The sequence below is a fragment of the Silurus aristotelis genome (assembly GCF_946808225.1).
Source record: "Silurus aristotelis genome assembly, chromosome: 28".
Taxonomy (NCBI): domain Eukaryota; kingdom Metazoa; phylum Chordata; class Actinopteri; order Siluriformes; family Siluridae; genus Silurus; species Silurus aristotelis.
This window is the reverse complement of record NC_139601.1, coordinates 1,058,153-1,082,287: the sequence shown is the minus strand read 5'-3', so window position 1 is coordinate 1,082,287 and position 24,135 is coordinate 1,058,153. Positions and strand designations below refer to the sequence as shown.

Genomic DNA, 24,135 nt, shown 5'->3' with positions numbered 1-24,135 from the left:
AAGGAGTCACACAATGTTTAATGCAAATCATGCTCATTTTGCCGTTGTAGGATAATTATAGGTCATAGATCAATTTAAATGGAATGAATCTTGTTTATAATATATTTCTCTGTTTCATCTGAAAACAGCAAATGAAGTTTACTTTCCTGATGTTGCTTCAATTTTTTAAGGATGTAAAATTTTTTGAAGAAATCAAAGAATATTTAGCGATTGTCATGTTTGATCAATTTGTTGCAGAGCTACAAGTCATGGTGAAACAGACCTACCGTAAACCTAATCAATACCGTTTGTAATCAGATACTAGTGATGCATCTGTGCCTTGGTTGTAATTAGATCTTTCACTTTTTTTGCTTTTTCACTTTTGATAATAGCTTTAAAATGCTAGGGTTACAGTGGCCAGTAGGTGTGGTTCTACAGTGATGGAAGCATGATTAGCAAATTATCTGCACACTTTAATGATGCTGTCTGCTGCAGGTACTTGAAGCGCTTCAAGGTGATGAAACCAAAGGTGCTGCGGAGTTGGTGCAGGCAAATCCTCAAAGGTCTGCACTTTCTGCACACACGCACGCCTCCCATCATCCACAGAGACCTAAAGTGCGACAACATCTTCATTACAGGCCCCACAGGTTCAGTAAAAATCGGGGACCTGGGCTTGGCTACTCTCAAGAGGGCTTCCTTTGCCACCAGTGTCATTGGTAATGATATTTTAGACCTGTATTGCGTTATTTATTGGATAAAAGGATACACCTAATGATACAGAACATTAAAATGTGAAACTTATTCATGATGTCTTCCAGGGACGCCTGAGTTCATGGCTCCAGAGATGTATGAGGAGCACTATGATGAGGCCGTAGATGTCTATGCGTTTGGCATGTGCATGCTGGAGATGGCTACATCTGAGTACCCATACTCCGAGTGCCAGAATGCTGCTCAGATCTACCGCAAAGTCACCAGTGTGAGTCACTTTAACTATCGAGCAACATATGGTTAACATATGTCCTCCCCAACACGGTGCTTGCACTCGATTGTGCTATTTTGCAGGATTTTTAGAACTTTGTACTTTTAGAACATTGATTTAAAATGTCAATACACATTTTGTTCGATGAAGCATTTGAAGTGACAGAGACCCAGCGTTTACAGTACTTTTCAATCCACTGAAAGCAAAAAACATCATATGTTTTAGACAAAAGCTCCATCTTTCTAGATATCAGCACAAATATGTTAATTAAATGACTCTGCATTATCATTATTTTCAAGTAGAGAGCCAAAGCATAGAAAATGTGAACATATGGAAGGAATGAAAACAATTAGATGCTGAACGCATGACAGTAAGTTTAAGTTGCATGTTGTAATGCTGTATGCTTCCTGCACAGGGTGTCAAGCCAGCCAGCTACAGTAAAGTCCCAGTTCCAGAAATTAAGGAGATCATAGGGGAGTGTATCCGCTATCGCTGGGAGGAGAGGTGAGAGTACACCTATACAGGTTAACCATAGCTCATTGGGAAAAAAAAAACATGATCTGAGCACTAACATTTCATATAGATGACTTTCTTCCCCGGTAATTCCAAGCTGTAATTGTTTCTGAATGTGCAGATGTGTTGGTGTAATTTGCAATAAGTATAGCATTTGACTGTGTGTTAAAGTGTAATGATAAACTAATCAGAATCAGGTTAATTGGCCAAATGTGTTGACACACACCAGGAATTTGGTTCCAGCTGTTATTGAAGTTAGTGCTAATGCAGGTAACAATATCAGCTGGCCATTTATTTCTGCTGCTATAAAACCTTATAGGTATATTGCATTTCTAAATCCAAAAAATTGTTCAAAGGTCCAATAGCAAACACTCTGCTCTTTCCCCAGATACTCCATTAGAGATCTGCTGAATCATGCCTTCTTTGCAGAGGACACTGGCGTCAGGGTAGAACTCGCTGAGGAAGATGATGGCAAGAAAACATCAATCGCGCTCAGACTTTGGGTGGAGGATCAGAAGAAGTTAAAAGGGAAATACAAGGACAGTGGTGCAATTGAGTTCACCTTTGACCTCAACAAAGAGGTGCCAGAGGCTGTTGCTCAAGAAATGGTAAATATTTATATGGTTAGAGTTAAACATTATACGCATTTAGTACAATTTAGTAATTTTTCTTTGTAATCTATTTTTTTAAATGCTGTCAAATATTGCTTCCCCTCCGTCTTTAGGGTGACTCTGGTTTATTCCTGGAGAGTGACTTAAAGATTGTTGGCAAGTCAATCCGGGATCGCGTAGCTCTCATAAAATGGCGTAGGGAGCGGACCATCTCCAGGGCCAAAAGCGAGACTGAACAAAAAGTCACTGAGGACCATGTGCCTCAGGATCTCTCTCTTAGGTTGGCACAGAGTGCCATGCCCAGTGCTCAAACCGAGCCTGGGGATCATGACAGTGAGTCGGTCAACCTCTCTAGTGGCCCCACCAGTTCGACTACATGTGAGCAACAGCTATAAATATAAGGAGTTTATCTGTATCCAGATATCTGTGCAATAAGGCTTGACAATCAGGAAATTCATGATTGTCACAAGCTGTTCATGATGTGGTACCTTTTTAACTTTAAGACAACAAACCAGCATGCATGCCATCATACCTAAACACATATTTTTTCCTGTGTTGTTACATTATTTTATATGAGTATTGGCATATTACATTTTACATATTACATTGACATATTAACCTATAAGAAAAAAAACAGATCAAAACATTTTCTGCTACAGATTTTTTTTTATCTTTAGTGAGAATAATTGAAGACATTTGCTTAAATACATGTTTTACAATGATCATTATGGGATTTATTTCTTTATTTTTAATTTACATTATTTTGTTTTCTTTTCAATTCTACAGCAGACAGCATTGCCGGCCCTACAGCAATCTCAGATGTTTTGCATAACCAGCAAAGCATAATTTACCATGAGTCCAGCACTGCATCTCGGAAAGTCCTTAGTCCACCAGGGCAGCTCCTTACTCAGTTTCATCATGTGACCCAACAGCAACTAACCTCTCAGCTTTACCTGGAGGCTCAAAACCAGATAGCCGCTCAGCTGCATTCAGGAGCACAGCAAGTACCTGTGGCCCAGTACAAGCAAGAGATCGTACAACAACTTGTGGATCCACAGGATCCCACTGTCCAGCTGCACCAAGTGGCCCAGCAACAGCCCAACACCCAGTTACATCCAGAGGACCAGCAGCAACCGACATTACATCTCCACCATGGAGCGCAGCAACAACAGCCTGCTGCCCAGTTACTCCAGGGGGTCCAGCCACAAGGAACACAGCAAAACCCCACTGTGCAGCATCATGTGGCCCATAAGCAGCCTTCATCAGTAACACAGTGCCAACAGGAGGTCCAACGACAAACTGTAGCACAGGTTTATCATGGAACTTATCAGCAATCCACTACTTCGATACATCAAGGAGCCTTTCTGCCACCCTCTGTACAGCTCAAACAGAGTATTTACCAGCAGTCTCCTCCAGTAAGTATATTTACACTCAGGTTCCTTTATTGACACTGTTATAAACACAAAAATTCCACATACCAATGAACAATTTATTTTTGTCTTTTTTCTAACCATTGGTTTTTGTTTATGCATTATGAATGTGTTCTCACATCTCATCTTTTACTGACGGCTCAGACACACACCAGGGTTTCCAGTGAATCAGAGGATTTTCTACTAAACCTCAAGAGCCTTATTGGTAATAAACGTGGGAGCTCCTCTTTTCTAGACATATTGCAGAGGAGGGCCCATTGGCACCATCATTCAAAGCCAGTGCCACACCCAATCTGCAGCTGCCCAAAACCATGTCTGAGAGTTAAACAGACAGTTTCTGCTTGTGCATTTAAAGAATGTATATTACACAAGAATACGCTGATATCTGGAACGGTTTCTTTAACTGAGGCTGAACTGTTTGCTTATGAATGCAACGGTCAGAATGACTTGCTCAAATCTAACCCCTGCATTCATACACATAACTGTTCACACATGCGCTCCATTGCTCCATGTTGTTGTCCACATTTGTGCCAGGGTGGTCTTTGTGCCTGTTACTTACTGCAGGGGGGAACAGAATTCTCTTGAATGTTGCCCCTTTTTCTGTAACTCATCAATTCACAAAAAACAATCCCTTATTTCTGGTTTACCCCAACTGTGTCTGGTTCATTCAGTGCAATCTTCTCCAATCACACCCATACAGCAGACCACAGCCTCCCCAAGTTATATTACTTCATCTTCTTCCGACATCTATTTGTCCTCCCAAAAACCTCCTTCTGTTGACCAGGCCATACAATCCTCAGTGCACATCAGACCTCCTTGTCCTGAGCATATTCACTCTTCTTGTTCTGGTCAGATCCCAGTAAAGTCACAGATTCCAAAGTCTGATCTTTCCACATCTCTTAGCCCATCCTCTTTAGGGCTACCCCTGTTACCCTTGGCTACACAGTCCTGCATCAGAGATTTTTCTCACCTTAATCACTGTCTACATCGCACAATCAGTCATCACACCAGCTCCCCCATAGTGATGGACAGAACTGCAAGGCAGCCGGGTAGTAGCCATGGAAATGTCATACATAGTCCACCAGTTAATGACGTTTAAAGCCCAAGATCATCACCCACTTCACAACACAAGACATCTTATGCATCATTATCTGTTCTTGTGTGCAAAGTTGGAAAATAGTTTATGGTATGTCAGAAGGAGACCTTGACTCCTAGAAGGCATGTCTCATGTGCAGGGTTGATGCTATTAATACCTACATGTTAGTGTTCCTTTGCTTGGCTTCACTCACAAACGCACCTTTTAAATGTTCCAGAATTGCAGTGGCTTTACAATTTCACTCCTACAAAGTTTTCCCACCCTAACTGTTCTTATTAACTGGATGAAACAGGGTAAATTGCCTTTCACAACACATTATTTTTTGCAGCTCTAAATTAAATGATGTCTCAGCATATTTCTTTCTGGATTTTTATCATTTTATCATGAAGATGTAGACATATCTTTCTGGAAGGATGTTAAAAAATGGCTAAATTGTCAAGCATACTGCATAAACCATGAAAGCAAATGAACAGCAACTGGTGCAATGCTGCAAATTACCCTTGCCATCATTCTTCCCAACTATGTCCCTTGAGTCCCATCTCACTGCTCAGAGTATTTTAGTTTAACCCTTTTGTCATATTGCTGTCTTTTCTCTAGCTTTATTTCATAATTCCTAATAAAATCATTATATTACCTCCAAATAAAAAACACTTCCCCTTTTAGCAACACCTAAATCATTTCTAAATGCTAAACAATATATTTGTTCAAATGTATACAAATGTATTTGCTGAATGTTGAACAATACAATTTTGAGCTTTAAAGTGTAAGGATTTCCTACTTCTTTATTTGTATGGTTTCTAGCCAACTGGTAAATTGGTTCAGCCTCGTACTATATCAGCTCCTGCAACCCCAGCAGCAACTATACCACAAGGACAGGAGGTGAGATGACATCATAATGGCTCGTTTAAGACGCATCTGCTTCTGCTTTACAATAGCCATGTACATTCATACTAAATGTATGTGTAATGTCTGTGGTGTTCTCCATAACAAGTAACTATACCTTTGTTTTCATGTTGTAGTGGCTTAGTGTTTTAATTTAGCTTGTTCTTTTTTTTTTGTGTTTTTATTTCTCTTAGTTTCACCTCTATCTCCATCCTGCAGCTTTCCTGTCCCAGGTAGATCTACCTGTTCAGATCTGCAGACACATCCTTATCCTCTTGTCCCTAAGCTTTCAATCATTGGCTTTTGGCTCAGCTCCTTAAATGGAAATTATGGCTCTGTGTCTTCAGTACCTAAAATACTTTCTGATGTATTCTGATGGGACTTATGTTGATATCACCTAACGTGTCCTCGACATTGCTGGAGATAGATACTTGCACATAGAGGAGTACTTGATTCCAAAATGCTAACATCGATAATTGATGAAATGGAAGTAAAATACTACTTTATTTGCTATCCATGTTTGCACTTTTGGAAGAAGAGTTCCTTTAAAACAAATGGCTTTTTTTGTTTTTGCTTATTGAGAAAGTCACAAGCTAAACACTTCAAAGTCACTTTCAGAGAACTGACCTTGCTTGTTCTTTTCTAGACATTAGCTAATCTACAGCCAGTAATGGAGTCAACTTCTGATGGACAGACACATCCTCAACATCTGCATCAACCAGCTTCTGCAATGCTCAGCACTACCCAGCCTTCTCAAGCACAGCACCCAGTTCATGGCACACCCATACTGCAGCCTCTGCAGATTTCCACTCAGGTATGAAACTGACTTGTAATGACTAAGTGAATCTTTCTAACATTTTTATTGAAAAAAATTATTTAGCAGTTTCTGTAAGTTGCATTATTTTTGCTTCCTCAGTTTTCTTCACCATACTCCATTATGTCAACAGTGAGCACTCCTGCCAGAAGTGAAGCAGTAACATTTTCCCCTATGACATACAATACCCCCTACCCCAGTAGTGCTCCTCCAGTACCTCCATCCTACTACTCCCCCAGTCCAGTCCATGTCCCGCTACCACTCGTAGCTGCGCAAAACATGTCCTCTATACCTGGAGCAGGTACACCACAAACCCCAGCATCAGCTCCTCTGGGATCAGTCCTAGGCATTACCATTTCTCCATCCCTCATACCACCACAACAGCAGGTACACCCTTCTGTTCTTCCACCGGAGGGTTCTCTCCTTCAGACCCAACCCATGCAGTCATCTCTGCCCCTCTCTCATACATTGATGCAACCACCGCCCTCCTTTCTTCCACAAGAGCCCTGTATCTCTGCACCACATGCACAGGTACATATGACTTTATCGTGTGTCTAAAAGGATATCGATTTTTTTAATCAGTGTAGGATTATTTGTATACAACAATCAAGTACAAGGATAGATATTTTACAATTACCTTTTCCCCAATAAATCAAGAGCTAATGCCCTCAGTCTATTTTAGCAGAGCTCTACATCTGTCTAGTGGGTAGGGGATGGGTATCGTTTACATTTTATTGATACTGATACTGGTACTTATATATGCTGTTATTGATACTACTCTGGTGCAAAAAGACATGATTTAAAAAGATATTTTTACATTTTTTAAAATGTATTTTATTACTGCTGAACAAATGTGTAGAAATGTCTCTAAGCATTTTTTTTTATATACAAAAAGGTTTTTCAAAAAGAGAGATTGAGAGATTTCCTCAACATACCACAGCACAACATATTTGAACAGCATGTGCATAGGAGCACAACAGAATGTAATCGAGAATTCTAGCATCCCTAGCAGTTAGGCTAACTTAACTGTTTCCTAATCTGCTCTCACCGTAGTGAAGGGCAATAAATCTTTTACACTGCTATTTTTTCAGGGGTCATATTCTCACGCATCTCTATGGTGAATGGGCAGCTCGTGGGTGTCTGAGACTATGTCTCTGTCTCATTCCTCACTGACAGGGAAACCCTTTCTAGCCTAGCGTTTCCTGTGGGGGTATTCACATTTAGATTTACATTTCAAAATTGATGTGGTCTCCAAAGACTACTAGTCCTAACTAAAGAATTATTTTATAACGGACGTTACCTTCGCTTGAGGCTGCGGCAGGAGAGCCTTTAGATAGAGGCAGGAGGGTTGCAGATAGAGCTGGGAGATGACAAAGACATAGTAAATAAAGAGCATTGCTTGAGGTAAATGGTGTGTTTTGTTTTTACATTTTTCTTTATATTACTAGTGTTGTCTTTTTTATTCGCTATTATACTACTGCATAAATTGCATTTGACACTGGTGTCATTTAGTGTTGCAATGTGTGCCCACACTTTTCCACGTTTCAACATTACCTCCATGACTGATTGCGTGCACACACACACACACACACACACACACACACACACACACACACACACACACACACACACACACATACACACACACACACACACACACACATACACACACATACACACACACACACACACACACACACACACATACACACACACACACACACACACACACACACACACACACACACACACACACACACGAATATCACACATACCTCGAGCAAACATTGGCCATGTGATGACATCATTCTGGGACTAAAAATGACCAGCAGCTTCTAATTCGCCATTAACACCAAAGTATAGAAAAAAAAACACTGCAAGTATCAATACAATACCATCTGTCCTGAAGCTTATCGGTAGTCTGGTATTGGCCTAAAGAAAATACCGGTTCTCTGTACCCATCCCTACTAGTTGGTTTATTTAAAACATTGTTGTATGAATGAAAGATTGACTAGGGACAGTAAATATGAACACTGCTCAGATCCGAGCTGAATAACTAAGAGGACCATTAGAGAAAATAACATTTCAGTAAGGCTTTTTCCCCTACCCAGGATGAAACCCTAGTACATGCGCATGCAGACCCAACTCAGATCACGTCTCTTCCACACAGAGAGGAATCTGAACAACAATTTACTGCAGGTACTTGTGGTTTGTGATTTAAAATCTATACAGACATGCTTATATGAATCAGGTGATATTTCTATTTTTTAGACATAATAGATATTTAACTTTTTAACTATCACATTCAGTGAGCACCGTGAAGAATATTCCTGTGGTACCTCTGCAACCTGCTGGAATGCAGACAACAGCTGCAGCAGGTCAAAGTTGCACTGAACCAAGCAATACTCAGCAGATCCAGGAGACGGCATCTGCATTCAGTCCTCCTGCATCTGACCCAAGCCATGAGGTAAAATCCATTACTGCAACCTTGACAGACATGTAATGTCAGCACTCTGACAGCAAATTGCATAACTGAATGGTGTACAGATCCTTCAGGAACATTTCACCTCCACCTTGTTTATTCCACTGTTACACAAATGAGATGTAAGTGAAATTGTCATGTTCCTTTTGCAGGAGCCAGTACCCATGCCACTCCCCATCTATACATGTGACAGGTAGCCAACTCTAAACTAATTTTTTTTTTGCTGTAGGAGGTGGTATCAAAAAGTTTAGAGACTACCTCTGTTTACATGAAAACACTTTATCTACGTTTCCACACTCTTCCCCTTCAAAATAGTCCCTGTGCACAGCAATACAGTGCTCCCAGTGTTCCTGCCACTACTGGAATGCATCCAGACTTCTTTTCGAAGCGTGACAAGCACCTTCTGCGATTCACGCTGGATCTTTACAATGTTGTCAAAACGGCGACCTTTGAGCCGGATCTTCATCTTCTGTAGGAGCCAAATTTGTGGTGTAGGGTGGGTGCGGACGTGAGATTGTGTTGTTTCTGGCAAGAAACTTAGGTGACGCTCCTGGTGAAAATAGCAGAGTCTGTAACAAATGTGAATCAGAATAGCACCAGTTGCACAGCCTGCAGTGTACACCAGATAATCTTTTAGTTACACTGACTTATAAAGGTCGGTGCCCCCTGTGACCGTGCATGCAGCCTTGTCCTGCTATCTATTGGCGTGTTATTAAAACTTTTTGATACCACCTCATATTTAGGTTTTTCGGTGTCCTGGTGAAATTGATTTTTGGCTCATGTGGGTGTTCTCAGTTTGAATTCAGATGCAGCTTCTGGTAAGGAGATGAGTGACAGTTACGATGGCACCATCAGTGGTGGGAAAAGTGAAGGGAAACCCCGAAAACATCGCAAGTCTGCTCGCACCCGTTCACGGCAGGAGAAGACCAGCAAACCCAAACTCAGCATACTCAATGTGAATGCATTGTGTTTTTCAACCTTTGAGAGTGTACAAATTCCTCCTGCTTTCTGATCTTCTGCTTGTCTTTCCTCCCGTCAGGTTTGTGATACTGGTGATAAAATGGTGGAATGTCAGCTGGAAACCCATAACCACAAAATGGTGACGTTCAAATTCGATCTGGACGGGGATGCACCAGAGGAAATAGCAACTTACATGGTCAGGAGACGTCTTTCCATTTTGTGCATCCAGCAAATGGATATCACTTGAAATGTTCCATGTGATGTAAATCAATGTGTTATCTTCTAGGTGGAAAATGGCTTCATTCTGCCCTCAGAGAAGGAGATATTCATTGATCTGCTAAAAGACATTGTAGACAAGGCTGAGGACATGCTGAGTGAGGAGGTAGAAGGGGAAAGACCCAGTGTACTGAGGGATACCCCACCTGAAAGCAGCTCTTCTGGAGGAGTGGGGGATGAGGTGAGGGCAAATGTGATGGGTGAAAAACTTCAAGTTATTTAAACCCAAAAAAAGAATATGGAACTTAAAAATCTGTTAATTAGATTCTGTTGCTGTGGTTTCCCAGAGTCTTAGAGGACACAAGTGCGGTGCGTCTCAGCCTGTGTATCAACAGAATGGTAAATCTTGTCCTCTAAATGGGGATTTTTATTGGCATATCATTCAAACTTCTTATAACCTAGTTGTTTTACAAAAAACCTTCAAGGACCCTGTGAAGGGGACAAAGCAAAGAATTCCAAAGATGTGCAAAACATTTTTGTTGTAATAATAGAAAAGGCATTTTGTCACAATTAAAGACTGAGATAAGGTACTGCTGGATTGGATAATAAGGATCATACATCATGTTCTTGCCTTAAATGAGTGTTAGTAAATATATAAAATATGTACAAACAGTAATTTTGTCTAATTGTTGTTTCATAGGTTTTGCATAGCGAGCAAAATCGACTTTCTATTAGAAATGTATGCCAGTCCTTTTAATAGACGGGTCTGATTTTCCTCTGTAGTGCTTCTGACTGGTAAGAGATGGTTCATTATCTGCCCTGTGGATGAGCCCAGTGTCAGTCAGGACGTGTCCTCAGAGGGAGCTACAGCCACACCCCATACAAGTGGACTGAGTGATGGCACTGCACAGAGTCAGACTGCAGACAGCAGCACAGCACAGCCAGTGGAACACTGCACTGCACCTGCTTCTACAGGTAGTAAGTTCTCATCAATTTTACAAATAACTGCTGATGTTTTCTAACGATGCCTTTCAAATCCAAGAAAACATACATTTCTTTTCTGAAACATGCCTTTAACAAAAAAATTTTCTTGTCTTTTTTATTCGTGTTTTAAATTTTTTTTTTATTGATTGATTGGTCAGGTGTTGAATAATTTTCGATTAATGAATCATAAAAATTTGCTAAATAGAATAAATATGTAAATAAAATAAACCAGCAAATGAAACATCCAAAATAAATACTTTAAATAACAACAAAATTTTAACTTATGAATTGGGAAACTAGTCCTGTTAAAGAACTGCAAGTGATTCAAGTATAACGGTCCATTTCTAGTTTTAGTTCTAATTTAAAGTTAAGAAGCCTTAAATTATAATAGAGAAAGCAGAGTTGGTATGCATGATGTCCGGGGAGTCGGCTCCTCTTGGCATCATAAAGCACACCCAAAAATAGCACCTGGCATCAATGATTCGCCTCTAGAGGCCACTCTTATACTGTATAATGACATCAGACCTTCTCAGCTGCTGCGGCAACAGACGCAACCCAGAAAAATCGGTATGGATTTGTGCCAATAGTTCCAGCAATCAACTATCGGTGCTAATAAATAGGCAAACCTGATGAATTGCTTTACCTCTACTTTCTATTAGTGTCTTCCTTCTAATATGTTGTCCAGAATTAAACAAAATGGAACTGCATGTTGATACTTAATAATATTAAAATATAGGTACTTATTACAGATAATTTTTTATTAAATTAAAATGATATTATAAAAAAAAAATCAAGTGGTGGAAATCACACCACCACCACAAATTAATTATTATACTACTATAGTGTTAATTCTTTTCTCATTTTGCTTATTCTCTTATTCTATTCTTGTTAAGATTCGACAGGTTATGCCACGGCTCCACCATCTGGTGGTAGTGATGCTCATGGATTCAGCCCACAATCTCTGACCACCGTAGACCCTTTATCTTTGGTTACACTCTCTACCACTCTGCCAGTGCAGTCTGTAAATGGCCCAATTACACCAACCCATGCTGCCCAACAGGTGGTGGATCTGGTCTGTGCTACATCAAGAGCTGAGGATGTACCCTGCTGCCCTCTAGTCATGCCCTTAGCACTGGATACAGGTGTGGGCACCCAGCGCTCCTCACCAGTGACACCTCCCCTCATGCAGGACACTCACGGCATTGTACTGCAGCAGCCGTTTGCATCTGTCGGTGGTGCCAAGCCCCCTTCTCTGCCCCAGAGCCCTGCCACCTCTCAGCACCATCATGCCCCCAACGAATCTGATGGCGAAAGTCGGGCCCGGGTGGGGTTTGTGGACAGCACCATCAAGACACTAGATGAGAAATTGAGAAATCTACTGTATCAGGAATACGTGCCCATGTACCCATCAGGGTGTGTAGCAGAGACTCCAGGCTCAGGAACAGAGTATGTGCAGTCTCCACCTGGACCAGAGAGTGCGACAGTGGGGTTGGTTAGCAGCACAACTAAAACGATTGGAGATGGACGCATAAGAGCTGGGGAGCAACTGGTGAGTTTATATATAAACATTACCATATGACTAGTACCAGAATTAGTTCCAGTTCAAGTCAAACGGGTATTTCAAATATTCATTACCACTTCCTTAAATAAACGTACCCTTTAGTAAAAAGGGATAAGTACAATAGGAAAGGTTTCTTAATCTTTTTCTCTTTCTTGTATTTATTTGTAAATGTTACTTTGGTCTCAGCCGCAGATTCCAGAGCGAGTTGACAGCCTAAGCGACTCTGCCGTTGCTGGTATTACAAAGCATTTTAACTTATTTAAAAGTTTTCCTTGGTCTATCCATCCTACTGAATGATTTCATGTAGACAAAGGTGAATGATGATGTAAATTAAACTAAACATTACACCATGTAAATTTCTCCTTAGTTACAGTGTCAAAGAACCCAATAATGCCCCACTCCACGTCCTGCTCGAGCTCCAGGAGTCGCTATAAGGTACTGTTTTTAAGCAATTGTCTATTGTCCTTGCATTCTTATACACACTACTATAGTCTTTAATCTCACAAACTGTCACTCAGATGACATCTGGTGCTCCTGACTTCCTTTCTGGGACCCAGAGGAAGCAGCGCAGTTGGAGCAGCACAGCTTCTCCAGCACACCCTGGTCCTGGTTATGGGGAGCACAGCATTTACACCGACAGAAGTGCTGCGATCTTTAACATGGAGGACAACGAAACCACACGCAGAAAACACACCAGCAGGAATTCAGCTCCGCCTGATTTCTGCCTGGACCCGCTGTCCTCCCTCAATGAGCGTAGCTGCCTGCCACAAGCTCGCACGTCCATCTCAGCGGATGTCCACGCTCGCTTCATGTCTTCTGACTCTGGTGCAGAAAGCAGCCCAGCCAAAATGGTGCCTCCTACACCATCTCGCTCAGAAAGGCGAGGAAGCGACCTCATGAAAAGGGCGGTGGCCTTCCTGAGGCGTTCGGGCCGCAGCAGCAGCGTGCAGAGCTCTGATTCCCCCAGCAGACATGGTGGCACATATGGCTCGTACCTGAGCAGCGATAATGACTCCGAGATGGAGGACATGGACATTAAAAATGAACTGCAGAGACTGAGGGAGAAGTGAGTATCATGTTTGAGCTAAAAATGTGTGTAATGTAGAACTGTGAATAAACTAGAGCACGTTTACTCATTTTGTGTTGTTCTATGTAAACTCTTTTTGCTTTTTTAGACATATGAAGGAAATTTCAGAGCTGCAGGCTCACCAGCATGATGAAATTGAGCTGCTCTATCGACGGCTTGGTAAAGCCCCTCCTTCTGGCATTAGCCTTGCATCAACAATGCCCCCTGCTGGACGAAGACGTAAAGCCAGCAAGCACAAACTTAGGGCAAGCAAACTGCTTAGCCCTCTGGTCCAGCAGATAAGAAGCGTCACCAAAACTAGCGACAGCAGCAAACCTGGTAAGGCTCTCTTTCCATTGTACTAGGATAAATTTCTATCCAATATAATTCAAAATCAGGTCAACAGTCTAAACATTTTTAGGGTTTATAAGGTAGCTCTGTTCTAGCTCTCTCTTTCGCCAAATGTATTCCCTCAGACACCTAAAACCTGGCAGTAGAATGCAACGAATGTTCAAAAAGACTATATACGCCTGTGGACCTGCCTCGTCTTTTTCAGTAGTTTTTCAGATGATAGGCTCTTCCACTGTGAAGACTGTTGCTTCATTTCTGGGTCATACTCGTGGGATCCTCCACATAAAGGACAGCCCTACCACGGAGTTCTTGGCAGACTTCGACGCAATGTTTCTCCTGCCGCTGGGTCAGGAGCTTGGGGACGAACTTGGCAGCAACATGGCGCACGTTATTAGTTTAAATTTTTTTTTTATATTAGTTTATTTTGCACAAATATAAACAATATACAATATACAAGAATACAATCCAAATACTGTGCAGGGAGAGGCAAAAAACCCGAAGGGCTTATTTAAAGCCTCCACCTAAACAACAACAACAAAACTAAACTAAATATAAAATTAAAAACCTGAGGATTGCTTGGACTCTTCCACATGACACACCAACAATGCCAGCAATTTTACTGATTGCTCTCTAAAGATCATCATGTACAATTTGCCATATGGTTTAGACATTTTCAGGGATTGGGTTCGATAAAGGTCTTCCTTGTGTACCTCCTGATGTATTTTGTCAAACTGACTTATGAAGCTCAGTGCTCCCTGTGACTGTGCATGCAGCCTTGTGCTGCCATCTGTTGCCGTTACAAAACTCGAAATGTTTTGAAAAACCTTGTATGTGTGGGTAATCAAAGAGGTGGTGAAGCCTAATGAGGGTGGCTTACTTGCAAAGAACTACACTGAAATGTAAACAAATCATCAAAATCAAACCAGAAATTAGATCTACCTGTTAAATGTACCTACTAATTATCTCTGAGCTTCCCCAAAATTTCCATAACTTTTATTCACTCATGTCTAACACATAACGGTGCAGTAATGGAAGTTGCAATATTGAACTCTGGTGATTATTGATTATTTTGGTCCTCCATCAGCTGAGTCTGCTGTGAGCATGAACGGTTCTCCAGCCAAAGCCTCAGAAGGGTGTGCAACTCGCTCTTGCTCTGGGACTGACACTTTACCCAGCTCTGTATCAGAACCGGTCCAAACCCAGCAGCCCTGCTCCCTCAAAACGTCGATGTCATCTGATAACATCTGTTCTGGACTACAGGGGAAGGGAGCTGAAGTGTACAGCCATCCAGCACAGGGTTAGCATCTTAATGACCATATACTGTATACACTGGTGATGTTTTAGTGTGTCATGGTTTAGTTACTCGACCTACAGTCACTGTCATCGTATCTCACTCGTCTTTTTCCTTTTCTGTCTCCCTTCTTATATCCAGGCTGGTCTCCTCATCCCCCAGCAGCTGAGAGGGTCACCTATAAATCCAGCAGTAAACCACGTGCTAGATTCCTGAGTGGGCCTGTTTCTCTCTCCATCTGTTTGTATCTCTCTCATCCAAAAAATCACTCACCACTCGTGTTTTACTTTCCTTTGTTCCTAAATTACTTTTTTCCCATAATGCATTAGAGTGTGTTTATTCCATTCCTCCTCACTTTTTTCAGTTGAATGCTATTTTACTCTTTTATAAATTGGTTTTCTAAATGAATACTAATTAAGCACATGCATTGTAGTGTCCATAAAAATCTTGAACCAATTAGCTGTTATAATGCTTGTATGACTTCTGAATCATCATTCACTCATTTTTTCATCTATTTAATGATAAAATGAATCATAAGCTGAATTATAAAACCTGAACCCTGACAGTGATGTTTCTCCTGTAGGGTCAACGCTGAAACGGCTCTGCCTGGGGAAAGAACGTGGAAACAGTAACTATCCTTTTTGTTGTTTTTTTTGCAGAAGTGTGCACAATTTTTGACTGAATTTTAAATGAATGCTGTTTAGTTTTAGGGATTAAAACTGTTTAATGGCCTTGCTTACTCCTTTTTCCTTCCTTGTCCAGAAATGTAAATAACTTTCCTGAGAGAATTCAGTGTTTCTGGTAACAACATTTGACTTCTGTAATTCTGCCAGGGACAGCAGGTCCTCCAGGGGCATCCAATTATCCCCAGATGCCCCCAGATTCAACCCCCTCACCCCGTCACCCAGCAGTGGGGGGAGCGCAAGCACAAAGCAACAACAGCAACAACAACAATGACCTTTGCTCTGAGGATCTGCAGAGGTTTGTGGACACGTGGGGCCCCAAACTACCTTGTTCAATCGCCCACTCCTTCAGCCTGAGATCACAGCAAGCCACCAGAGCTAGAACCAGGAGTGCTGAAGGGGTAAGGATGGATGTGCTAAATCAGCATTTAAAGAGTTCACATCCAGAAACTGCTACATTGTGAACACACTGTATATTAAACTGTGGAACTCTTCGTATCTGTCCATAGCATTAAAAACATTTCTATGCCAATTGATAACTATGTCTCCAAAACGTCTCTTAATACTAAACACCCTGATAACATTCACATTCATGATATCTGTTATGAAATTTCTTGTCCAGGCACACTTCTACATGTGAAGATTATTTGTATTTGTGTCAGTCCACAAGTGGTGTTTCCATTGAGATTCCATTATCTTTTTCTGAGGAACAACACAGTTCCTGAAGGAGTTCCTGGTTTTCTGTTTCCTCCATACTGCAGGGTCAGTGATCATAAACAGAAGTTGAGCAAACAGGGTGACAGGTCATTTCATGTGAAAGCAGAGCAACACAGTGACTATGGCGCAAGTTGTTCTTTAAGGCTTTCGCGTTTCCTTTTTTTTTTTTTTTATGTAGAATGTTTGGCTTTGCTGTTCATGCCATGTGACTGCTATGAAGCATGTTTTTTTGCTAGCTCAGTGCATGAAAGGCAAGAATTTTCCAGCTTCAGTATGACAAGCTCCACCTAAGTATTCCTAATCTCTAGAGACCAACCCAAGAATTTAAATTACGATACTGCTGATAGTAGACCTCAGGAACTGCAGTGTTTCCTCTTGTTTAAATTAGTTATGGGTTCATAAAATGATGCCTGTCATAGAAACTTGCCTCAATTTTCCACCCTGCTTTTTCTCTAGGTGCTTCCAGGCTCAGCAGCAGTCGCTTCTGCTTCACTACTTTCCTTCTCCTGGCCCAGGATTAATTCCCACTCCTACTCTGAGATGACTGAACCCTTGCTTACTCTCGAGGATGGGTCAGTGCATGACAACCATTTTGAAGAATTTCAAAGTAGTCCAGTGTACATTACTCACTGGCCTGCACTGAGCTTTGCTCTTGAACAGGGAGGGTTCATGTTCTCCACAGTAGCCTCTTCCTGGACCAGACAGTCATCACCACCAGAGACCCTCTTATCACAAAACAGAACTCCTACACCCATGTTTCCCTTGTTGTAGCATCAGCTTCATTTCTCTTCAGTATTATTGGTACCTTGAACAACCTTATATTTTAAAAGCATGCACAGTCAGTCCTGAATATGGTAAATATTCATGCAGTTGATATTATATTAACATTTTTCCCGGTAGTTGAATATGTACATTTTCATGATTTATGTACAGTGTATTTTTACATCAAAGTTCGAAAAGTTACATCATGTGCATACAATCACACCCATGATGATCTATTAACAGAGTTACTGTTGTACACTTAGTCTGTAATGCCTGTACAACACTGTATATGAGCATATCCAAATGTAGCTTGAGGCCCTCTTTAAAGTATTAATACAGCTTATTTATTTATTTATTAATCACTGTGACCCATTGAGACCTTCCTGCAGTAATTAGTGCTTTATACCAAGGAATCTGGACAAGTAGATATATTTGTTTAAATAGAACTTGTCATTGGCCTGGAGGAGCAAAGGAGACATTTTCATACTGACTGATGATTCAAGGTGGAGTTTACATGAGTGCCTTGAACAGCAAGTTTGGACCCACTGGGTGAGCGGCAATACCAATCCATGAAGAAAATCAACAACCTGCTTTTTCATGTAGGGAGAAGGTCCCTGAAGATAAGTACAGGAAATCATGTTGTAAATAAAAAGCTGCAAATCATCTTCTCATCATTTAATTTGCAGGACTTTGTGCTAAATCCAAGAATGTTTTGGATGACATTTGGCCATCTAGCACGAACTGCAGAACACCCAGGTTTGGTGGTGAAGTGTGCAGAACCACAATGTTGAAAGTACAGGAAGTGTGCGAGGTGTGTTTAAAATGAGGTGTGTATACCTGGGGATACAGCAGAGAGTTCATGTACACCATTTGTAACATGACACTGTGCTATAGCATAGACTGAGTGTGTGTGTGTGTGTGTGTGTGTGTGTGTGTGTGTGTGTGTGTGTGTGTGTGTGTGTGTGTGTGTGTGTGTGTGTTGTGTGTGTGTGTGTGTGCGTGTGCGTGTGTAGAAGGCCACTTTCTAAATGCGAAAGAATTTTAGTGTATTCAAAATGCAGTCTCCTCATCCCCCCTTTTGTCTATCCAATCAGAATAATGTATAGACACATCTGCTTTGTGTAAGAAAATGCCTTACTCCACAGAATGACTCGAAAACGTTTACCGAAATGTATAAATGTGTTGTTCCATAATCGAACTGTACAAAAAAAACCCATTCTTTATAGAACTAAATACGTGTACACTTGTACAGTGTATAGTTATAAGGCTAATACTTTAACCAGCTTTTCCATATTTTCTGCTGATGTATCTTAGCTATGCAAAAATGCCCAGAATAATGATAATGATGATGATGATAATAATAATAATAATAAAAAATAGTGCATTACTGCCATGAGGTTCTTTGCTTGTATATGCTTGCACTAAAATCCCACTGTGCTCACCATGTCCTGTTCTTCCTGTGTTTGCAGACTAAGTCCTAGTCTGGACACTGTTTGCAAGATTAGATATTAAAATCTCATGTTTACCTGAATTTTGTTTCTTTGTCTAATTCTTTTATAAGTCAGGTGTAGCAAAGCAAAGCGTTTTTAGGGATATAGTAAGAATTCAATGCTATTGTGGTTCTGTTTGTAAGAACAAGTGAAATGTGTGTGTATGTCTTGACCAGTTCTGTGTGTCATCATGAATCGATCCATAACAAGGATCATCCTTTTGGGTTCCTTCCTTACCTTAGCAACCAACAGAAAATGGTAAGCATATCTAGAGTTTAGATAAAGCTAAATATATATCTTTTCAAGTTTAAAAAGTGGACTAGCATGCACAAAAAGACAAGCAACTGATAATTTGTTAAAATGGATACTAAATAATTAAGAAAATAACACATTATTGCAAATATAAAAAATAAACAGCCCTGAATCACAAAAATGTCCGAATTGAAATAAATATGAATATACGAATTATATTAGTAAATATTGAGAAAAATAAGACGCATTTAAACTGAAAGAAAAAGTAACACCATATCCAAAATAAATAATAAAGGAAAGAAACTTCAAATGAACAACATGTGGCATTATTGCTTCATGATCCTATAGATTCCGCTCTCATACTGTATAACGCAACCCAGAAAAATGATCGGTATAAATTTTTACCAATAGCTGGTAGTTCCAGCAATCAAGTATCGGTGCTGATTAATCAACAAAACCGATAAATCAGTCGACCTCTATATAGTATCTCTTCAGAAGACTGTAGACTGGACCACCAAAATGCTTTCTTTTATTTCTTTCACTCAATAAGAAAAAACTTGTCTTCATCGTTGACAAAAGGGTTTGAATGCAATAAACAAAATAGGATGTAAACAACTTTATTTCCGATGCTATTCATATATTACATTTCTTCCGATTTGATCTGACCATAATTACTTTGGTTGTTTTGATTTGCTTCAAACTTCTTCCCATAGCATGTGTTTCATTAAAGGCCCATCAGACTATGATAAAGATCTTCCAAAGACGAGTATTTTTGGCTGATGTTTTTTTATTAGGACGTTTACTTATTATATACGTATTTACTTTCTACAAACTTTAAAAGAGTTCAAAGCCCTCTTTACTTTTGTGTAATGGCAAAACACAGAATTGTAAACTACCGTAATTTCCGGACTATAAAGCGCACCCATATATAAGCCGCACCCACTGAATTTGACAAAGATTTTTATTTTAAACATAAATAAGCCGCAGGTGTCTACACTGAAACTAATGAACTTTACACAGGCTTTAACGAAAGACAGTGTCTGTTACACGGTGTAACGGGTAAAATATGTTGTGGCTCCTTTAAGAGCAGAGCAGTATTTTGGGAATATCCTGCCGCCGCATTTTTCCGGTATTACTGCATGTGTGCAAGACCGAGGAATATGTCCTTATTATTTTCTGATGGTCATTTCTAAGTTTCTTTGACTAACCCGTAACGCTGTTGCCAAGAAAAATAAAAAAAGCACGAGTTTTGGAAACCTGTCTGTGTTTTTATGATTTCTGTTGTAACTGGAGTTAGCGAGCTCTCCCTTCACCCAGACGCAACGCGTTACAACGACTTTTATCTAAACAGTAGCCTACCAAGAAAGTCATTGTTCACTGTCTTCCTCCTTCCTTTCACAACTATTTCTCTGTGTGTGTGTGTACCACAGTCAGATGTGACTACTCTTTCTTACTCTTACTCGTGCTCCTGCTTCATTAGAAAGCTGGAAATGTTTTTCTCTGGCATGTTGTTCATCAACAACCAAGTGCTTACATTACAGGCATTCTGGGTAAGAGACAAAAATACAAAAATAAACTGAGTTTCAGATTATTCTGATTCTGATATATTGGTTGTTCACATTTTTATTGAAATCTTTTTTTGTCATCGTTGGAAAAATAATGATTTGGTTCTTTAGTTTTTCAGCATCCCTTCATCTCAGAGAGTAATTTTGATTATGATTTCTTAGGTTTTCATTGTATTTAGTAGAGTGAATGCGGTATTTATGTTTCATTTTTCTGTACTCAAAAAATAAAGTGATTACACGCCACAGCCAGGTCAAATGTCTGCACCTGTATGTATTAAATCATTTGTAGGATATTTTCATGGGTATGTCTGGCATACAAATGAGTAACAAAGAAACAGACCTGGTGGCAGAGGCATCTCCGTACTACTTGTCTCAAATACTTTAAATTGTACATTTAAGATTATTAAGTAGTCAAATAAAAGCAAAACAAGCACCACTGCCAATGCTGCCCCTGACTCAGGGTTTTATATTTGTTATTTAAGGAAAAACGATCTTCAGTGCGAAGAGTTACCAGGCTCAAAGGTCAAAATAAAGAATCTGGAAGTTCAGGCATCCTGGTATGGAAACAGAACTATTTGAATCAATCATGTGTAATTAGATTAATTTTAATTAATGCTCTTAATGTAGCATCCTTTTAATCATTATTTGACATGCTCTCTATTCATCAATCATTATATGATGATTATTTCATGCAGCCCCTAAGAAAGGGGGATCTTTCTGACTTACAATTCTATTAGCATACAGTCAAGATTCCACAATTACAAACATTTGGCTTTACCACTTCACCTATAAGATATTAAACACCAAAAAATGTTGAGGGTCCATTCAGGTTTCTAAACATAAACAATTTAGGAGTAGGTTGAGAAGAACAGAGTAGGTGGAGCCAGCATTGCAGTAACCGATGGCAGTGAGTGAAGAATCTGAATGGTTTGTTAAAAAGCGAATGTTCTTTTAGAAAGACCCGAGTGCTGTGTGGGACACCATGGAGAAAACTCTTATTATACTAACTGTATTTGGATTTTCATTTGTCTGCATCACTTCGGCCCCGATCAAGCAGGTAAAGTCAAAGTTTTCTCCATTTGATTTTTATTCAACTGTATTTACAGTGGAAGTAATAAAAGTATAAATATATAAGAAGTTAATTGATTAAAATAGAAAGTTGCTGTGACAGCAAAACAAACTTGATGAAGATGACAAGAAGATTTAGTGATTTAGTGTGATTTTGCAGACGTCTCCAGTTTTACAATTCAAAAATTGTATTCTTATATTTTCCGTTAAAGAACCGAAATTGTTTGGGATTGTTGGACCATGAATGCAAATGTGCCTACTTTTAATATTGTTTTATAAATCTAAGAAATTAATTAATAAACAAATTTAAATAATAGGAAATCTCTGTAAACAATGCAATTAATAGAAACTGTACTTCATTTTTAATATGTAAAAAGAAAAAAAAACTGGTTGAGAAACTTTGGGGTGAAGGTCCACTTAGCTTAACTTTGTTTGAATTGTTCTGTGTTGTGAAACAGCTATCAGAAAGAAGACTGGGTTTACCTTAAATAAACAACAAAGTATACACTTGTGACCATAATTAGATATGGGGAAAGATAAGTTTTTTTGTTTGTTTTTTGCTTATATGTGATGAGTTATATGAAGTAAAACAAACAAAAAAAACAATTGTGTTGTTTTTTCAGCAAAGAGATGTTGACATCTACAGCTTCCACATTAACTCTACAGTAAACAGTCGATACGCCATCAATGTCATCACAAGCCGTGTGGCAAACCGACTTAATGAGTCCAAAGAGGTTCATTTTGAGGTGAAGATACCAAAAAATGCTTTCATCAGCAAATTCAAAATGTAAGTCAAAGACGTGGATGTAATTTCAACACCTGGTCTAAGTCTTGCAGAATACATTTTCTAAATAAAATACATTTCATTCAAATCAAACCAGTTATGCTTCAGGAATCTACCAAAGGTAAAAGTGTTTTGAATCCATGTGCATTAAAAAGATTAGCAAATATTAATCCTTTATCGTTTAAAGTCCATAAGATAAATCCAAAGTTCATGTTTAAACAGCATATTTACTTTGGAAAAAAATTCGAACAACAAATCAAATACTCAAAGGCCACAAAACCATTCACTGTAAAAGCTGTGGGTCATTTTGAGAAAAGAAACAGTAATAATAGCCATGAACCTGGAGCAAGCTTGTAAGAAATTCTCATTCATTGCAACTTTGCAAACAAAAAACAAAGTGCTATACACCTAACTAAAGAGATGTTTGGAGAGAAAGTTTTGGAAGGGGTTTGCTGAATAATAAAGGAACATCCTGAGGCAAATACAAGTGTATACTGATCTCATATTAACTAAAATAAAAATGTCGACAAATAGTGGTCATATGGAGAACTGCAAGCAGTTGCTGTGACGCTCATTTTGTTTCCATTAAATTCACAGTACGATATAATGTTTCATTTAAGCATAACTTTAGGTCAAAGGGCAGGAATCCTAAATTGTGGGTTTAACTTTAAATTTGCACTGAACACATGTTTTTAAACATATCAGGGTAATAGAAGGAAAAACGTATGATGGAATTGTGAAGAAAAAAGAAGAAGCAGAGCAACAGTACAGCCAGGCTGTATCTCGAGGAGAAAGTGCCGGGATTGTCAGGTACCACAGACATAACATTAACCCACACAGCTGTATTATTCGAGTCAGTTGAGATAATCATATTTATATTCTCATCTTATTTCTAATGACTGTACAACTAATATAAACAGTGATGATGCTTGTTATGGGCTTCAGCTCAGTAGGAAGAACCCTGGAGGAGTTTAAAACCTCAGTGACAGTAGCAGCTTTCAGTAAGGTGACCTTTGAACTCACATATGAAGAGCTGCTAAAGCGACGGCTTGGTAAATACGAGTTACGACTCCACGCTCAACCGATGCAGCCTGTGGCAGATTTCAAGGTGATACTGTACATGGAAGAACAGTTTCTATTATATTGTTAACTTAAGCACACAGATTTTCTCCTTTTTATGTCTTTTTAAGATTTTTATATTCAGGTTGTGTCTCCACTAGATTGATGTCTATATGAATGAGCCTTCAGGTATTTCCTTCTTGGAGATAAAAGGAGGACTAAAAAGTCAGGAGCTGTCCAGTGCTGTAATCAGTACTCTGGCAGAGTCTACAAAAGAGGTGAGAATAAAACCTTAGGGGAATTATATAATTTACATACTGAATTATGATGGTAAGACAGCTAATTAACATTATTCTGTGCAGGCATGGGTAAACTTTTACCCCACTCGCGAGCAGCAAACCAAATGTGAAAGTTGTGGAGATAATGGACTGAATGGAGACCTGCTCATAGAGTACGATGTGAAGAGACAAAATCAAAATGGAGAACTGCAGGTCATTTATTGAAACATGATTTTAAGAGTAAAATGTCTGAAGTGTTAGT

General features: G+C 39.6%; 2 protein-coding genes across 10 annotated transcripts in view; both read left to right on the top strand.

The window, feature by feature from the left end:
- Positions 1-18,908, top strand: part of wnk2 (WNK lysine deficient protein kinase 2) — a 32,588-nt gene extending 13,680 nt beyond the window's left edge. For 2 of the 9 annotated variants that reach the window (XM_083533779.1, XM_083533778.1), the window contains exons 4-31: positions 475-695; positions 798-955; positions 1,374-1,462; positions 1,860-2,079; positions 2,196-2,460; positions 2,869-3,497; positions 5,410-5,487; positions 5,685-5,723; positions 6,137-6,304; positions 6,407-6,835; positions 8,416-8,512; positions 8,614-8,771; positions 8,939-8,979; positions 9,582-9,741; positions 9,826-9,942; positions 10,033-10,203; positions 10,310-10,361; positions 10,746-10,940; positions 11,840-12,495; positions 12,694-12,742; positions 12,875-12,942; positions 13,026-13,573; positions 13,683-13,912; positions 15,009-15,221; positions 15,357-15,455; positions 15,799-15,843; positions 16,049-16,299; positions 17,072-18,038. In XM_083533779.1, coding sequence (XP_083389905.1) covers positions 475-695; positions 798-955; positions 1,374-1,462; positions 1,860-2,079; positions 2,196-2,460; positions 2,869-3,497; positions 5,410-5,487; positions 5,685-5,723; positions 6,137-6,304; positions 6,407-6,835; positions 8,416-8,512; positions 8,614-8,771; positions 8,939-8,979; positions 9,582-9,741; positions 9,826-9,942; positions 10,033-10,203; positions 10,310-10,361; positions 10,746-10,940; positions 11,840-12,495; positions 12,694-12,742; positions 12,875-12,942; positions 13,026-13,573; positions 13,683-13,912; positions 15,009-15,221; positions 15,357-15,455; positions 15,799-15,843; positions 16,049-16,299; positions 17,072-17,386 — 5,761 coding nt within the window. In that variant the 3' untranslated portion in view covers positions 17,387-18,038. Of the gene's footprint in view, positions 1-474; positions 696-797; positions 956-1,373; positions 1,463-1,859; positions 2,080-2,195; positions 2,461-2,868; positions 3,498-5,409; positions 5,488-5,684; positions 5,724-6,136; positions 6,305-6,406; positions 6,836-8,415; positions 8,513-8,613; positions 8,772-8,938; positions 8,980-9,581; positions 9,742-9,825; positions 9,943-10,032; positions 10,204-10,309; positions 10,362-10,745; positions 10,941-11,839; positions 12,496-12,693; positions 12,743-12,874; positions 12,943-13,025; positions 13,574-13,682; positions 13,913-15,008; positions 15,222-15,356; positions 15,456-15,798; positions 15,844-16,048; positions 16,300-17,071; positions 18,310-18,390 lie in introns of those variants that run through there. The other 7 variants (XR_014532198.1, XM_083533784.1, XM_083533780.1 and 4 more) reach the window with 7 other exon arrangements.
- Positions 18,909-20,609: 1,701 nt separating this feature from the next.
- LOC310722266 (uncharacterized protein) overlaps positions 20,610-24,135 on the top strand; it is a gene marked incomplete at its 5' end in the record, with an annotated part of 30,895 nt that continues 27,369 nt past the window's right edge. The window contains 7 exons of the mRNA XM_083534617.1: positions 20,610-20,669; positions 21,640-21,741; positions 22,376-22,539; positions 23,242-23,346; positions 23,482-23,644; positions 23,757-23,873; positions 23,958-24,086. Coding sequence (XP_083390743.1) covers positions 20,610-20,669; positions 21,640-21,741; positions 22,376-22,539; positions 23,242-23,346; positions 23,482-23,644; positions 23,757-23,873; positions 23,958-24,086 — 840 coding nt within the window. The remainder of the gene's footprint in view (positions 20,670-21,639; positions 21,742-22,375; positions 22,540-23,241; positions 23,347-23,481; positions 23,645-23,756; positions 23,874-23,957; positions 24,087-24,135) is intronic.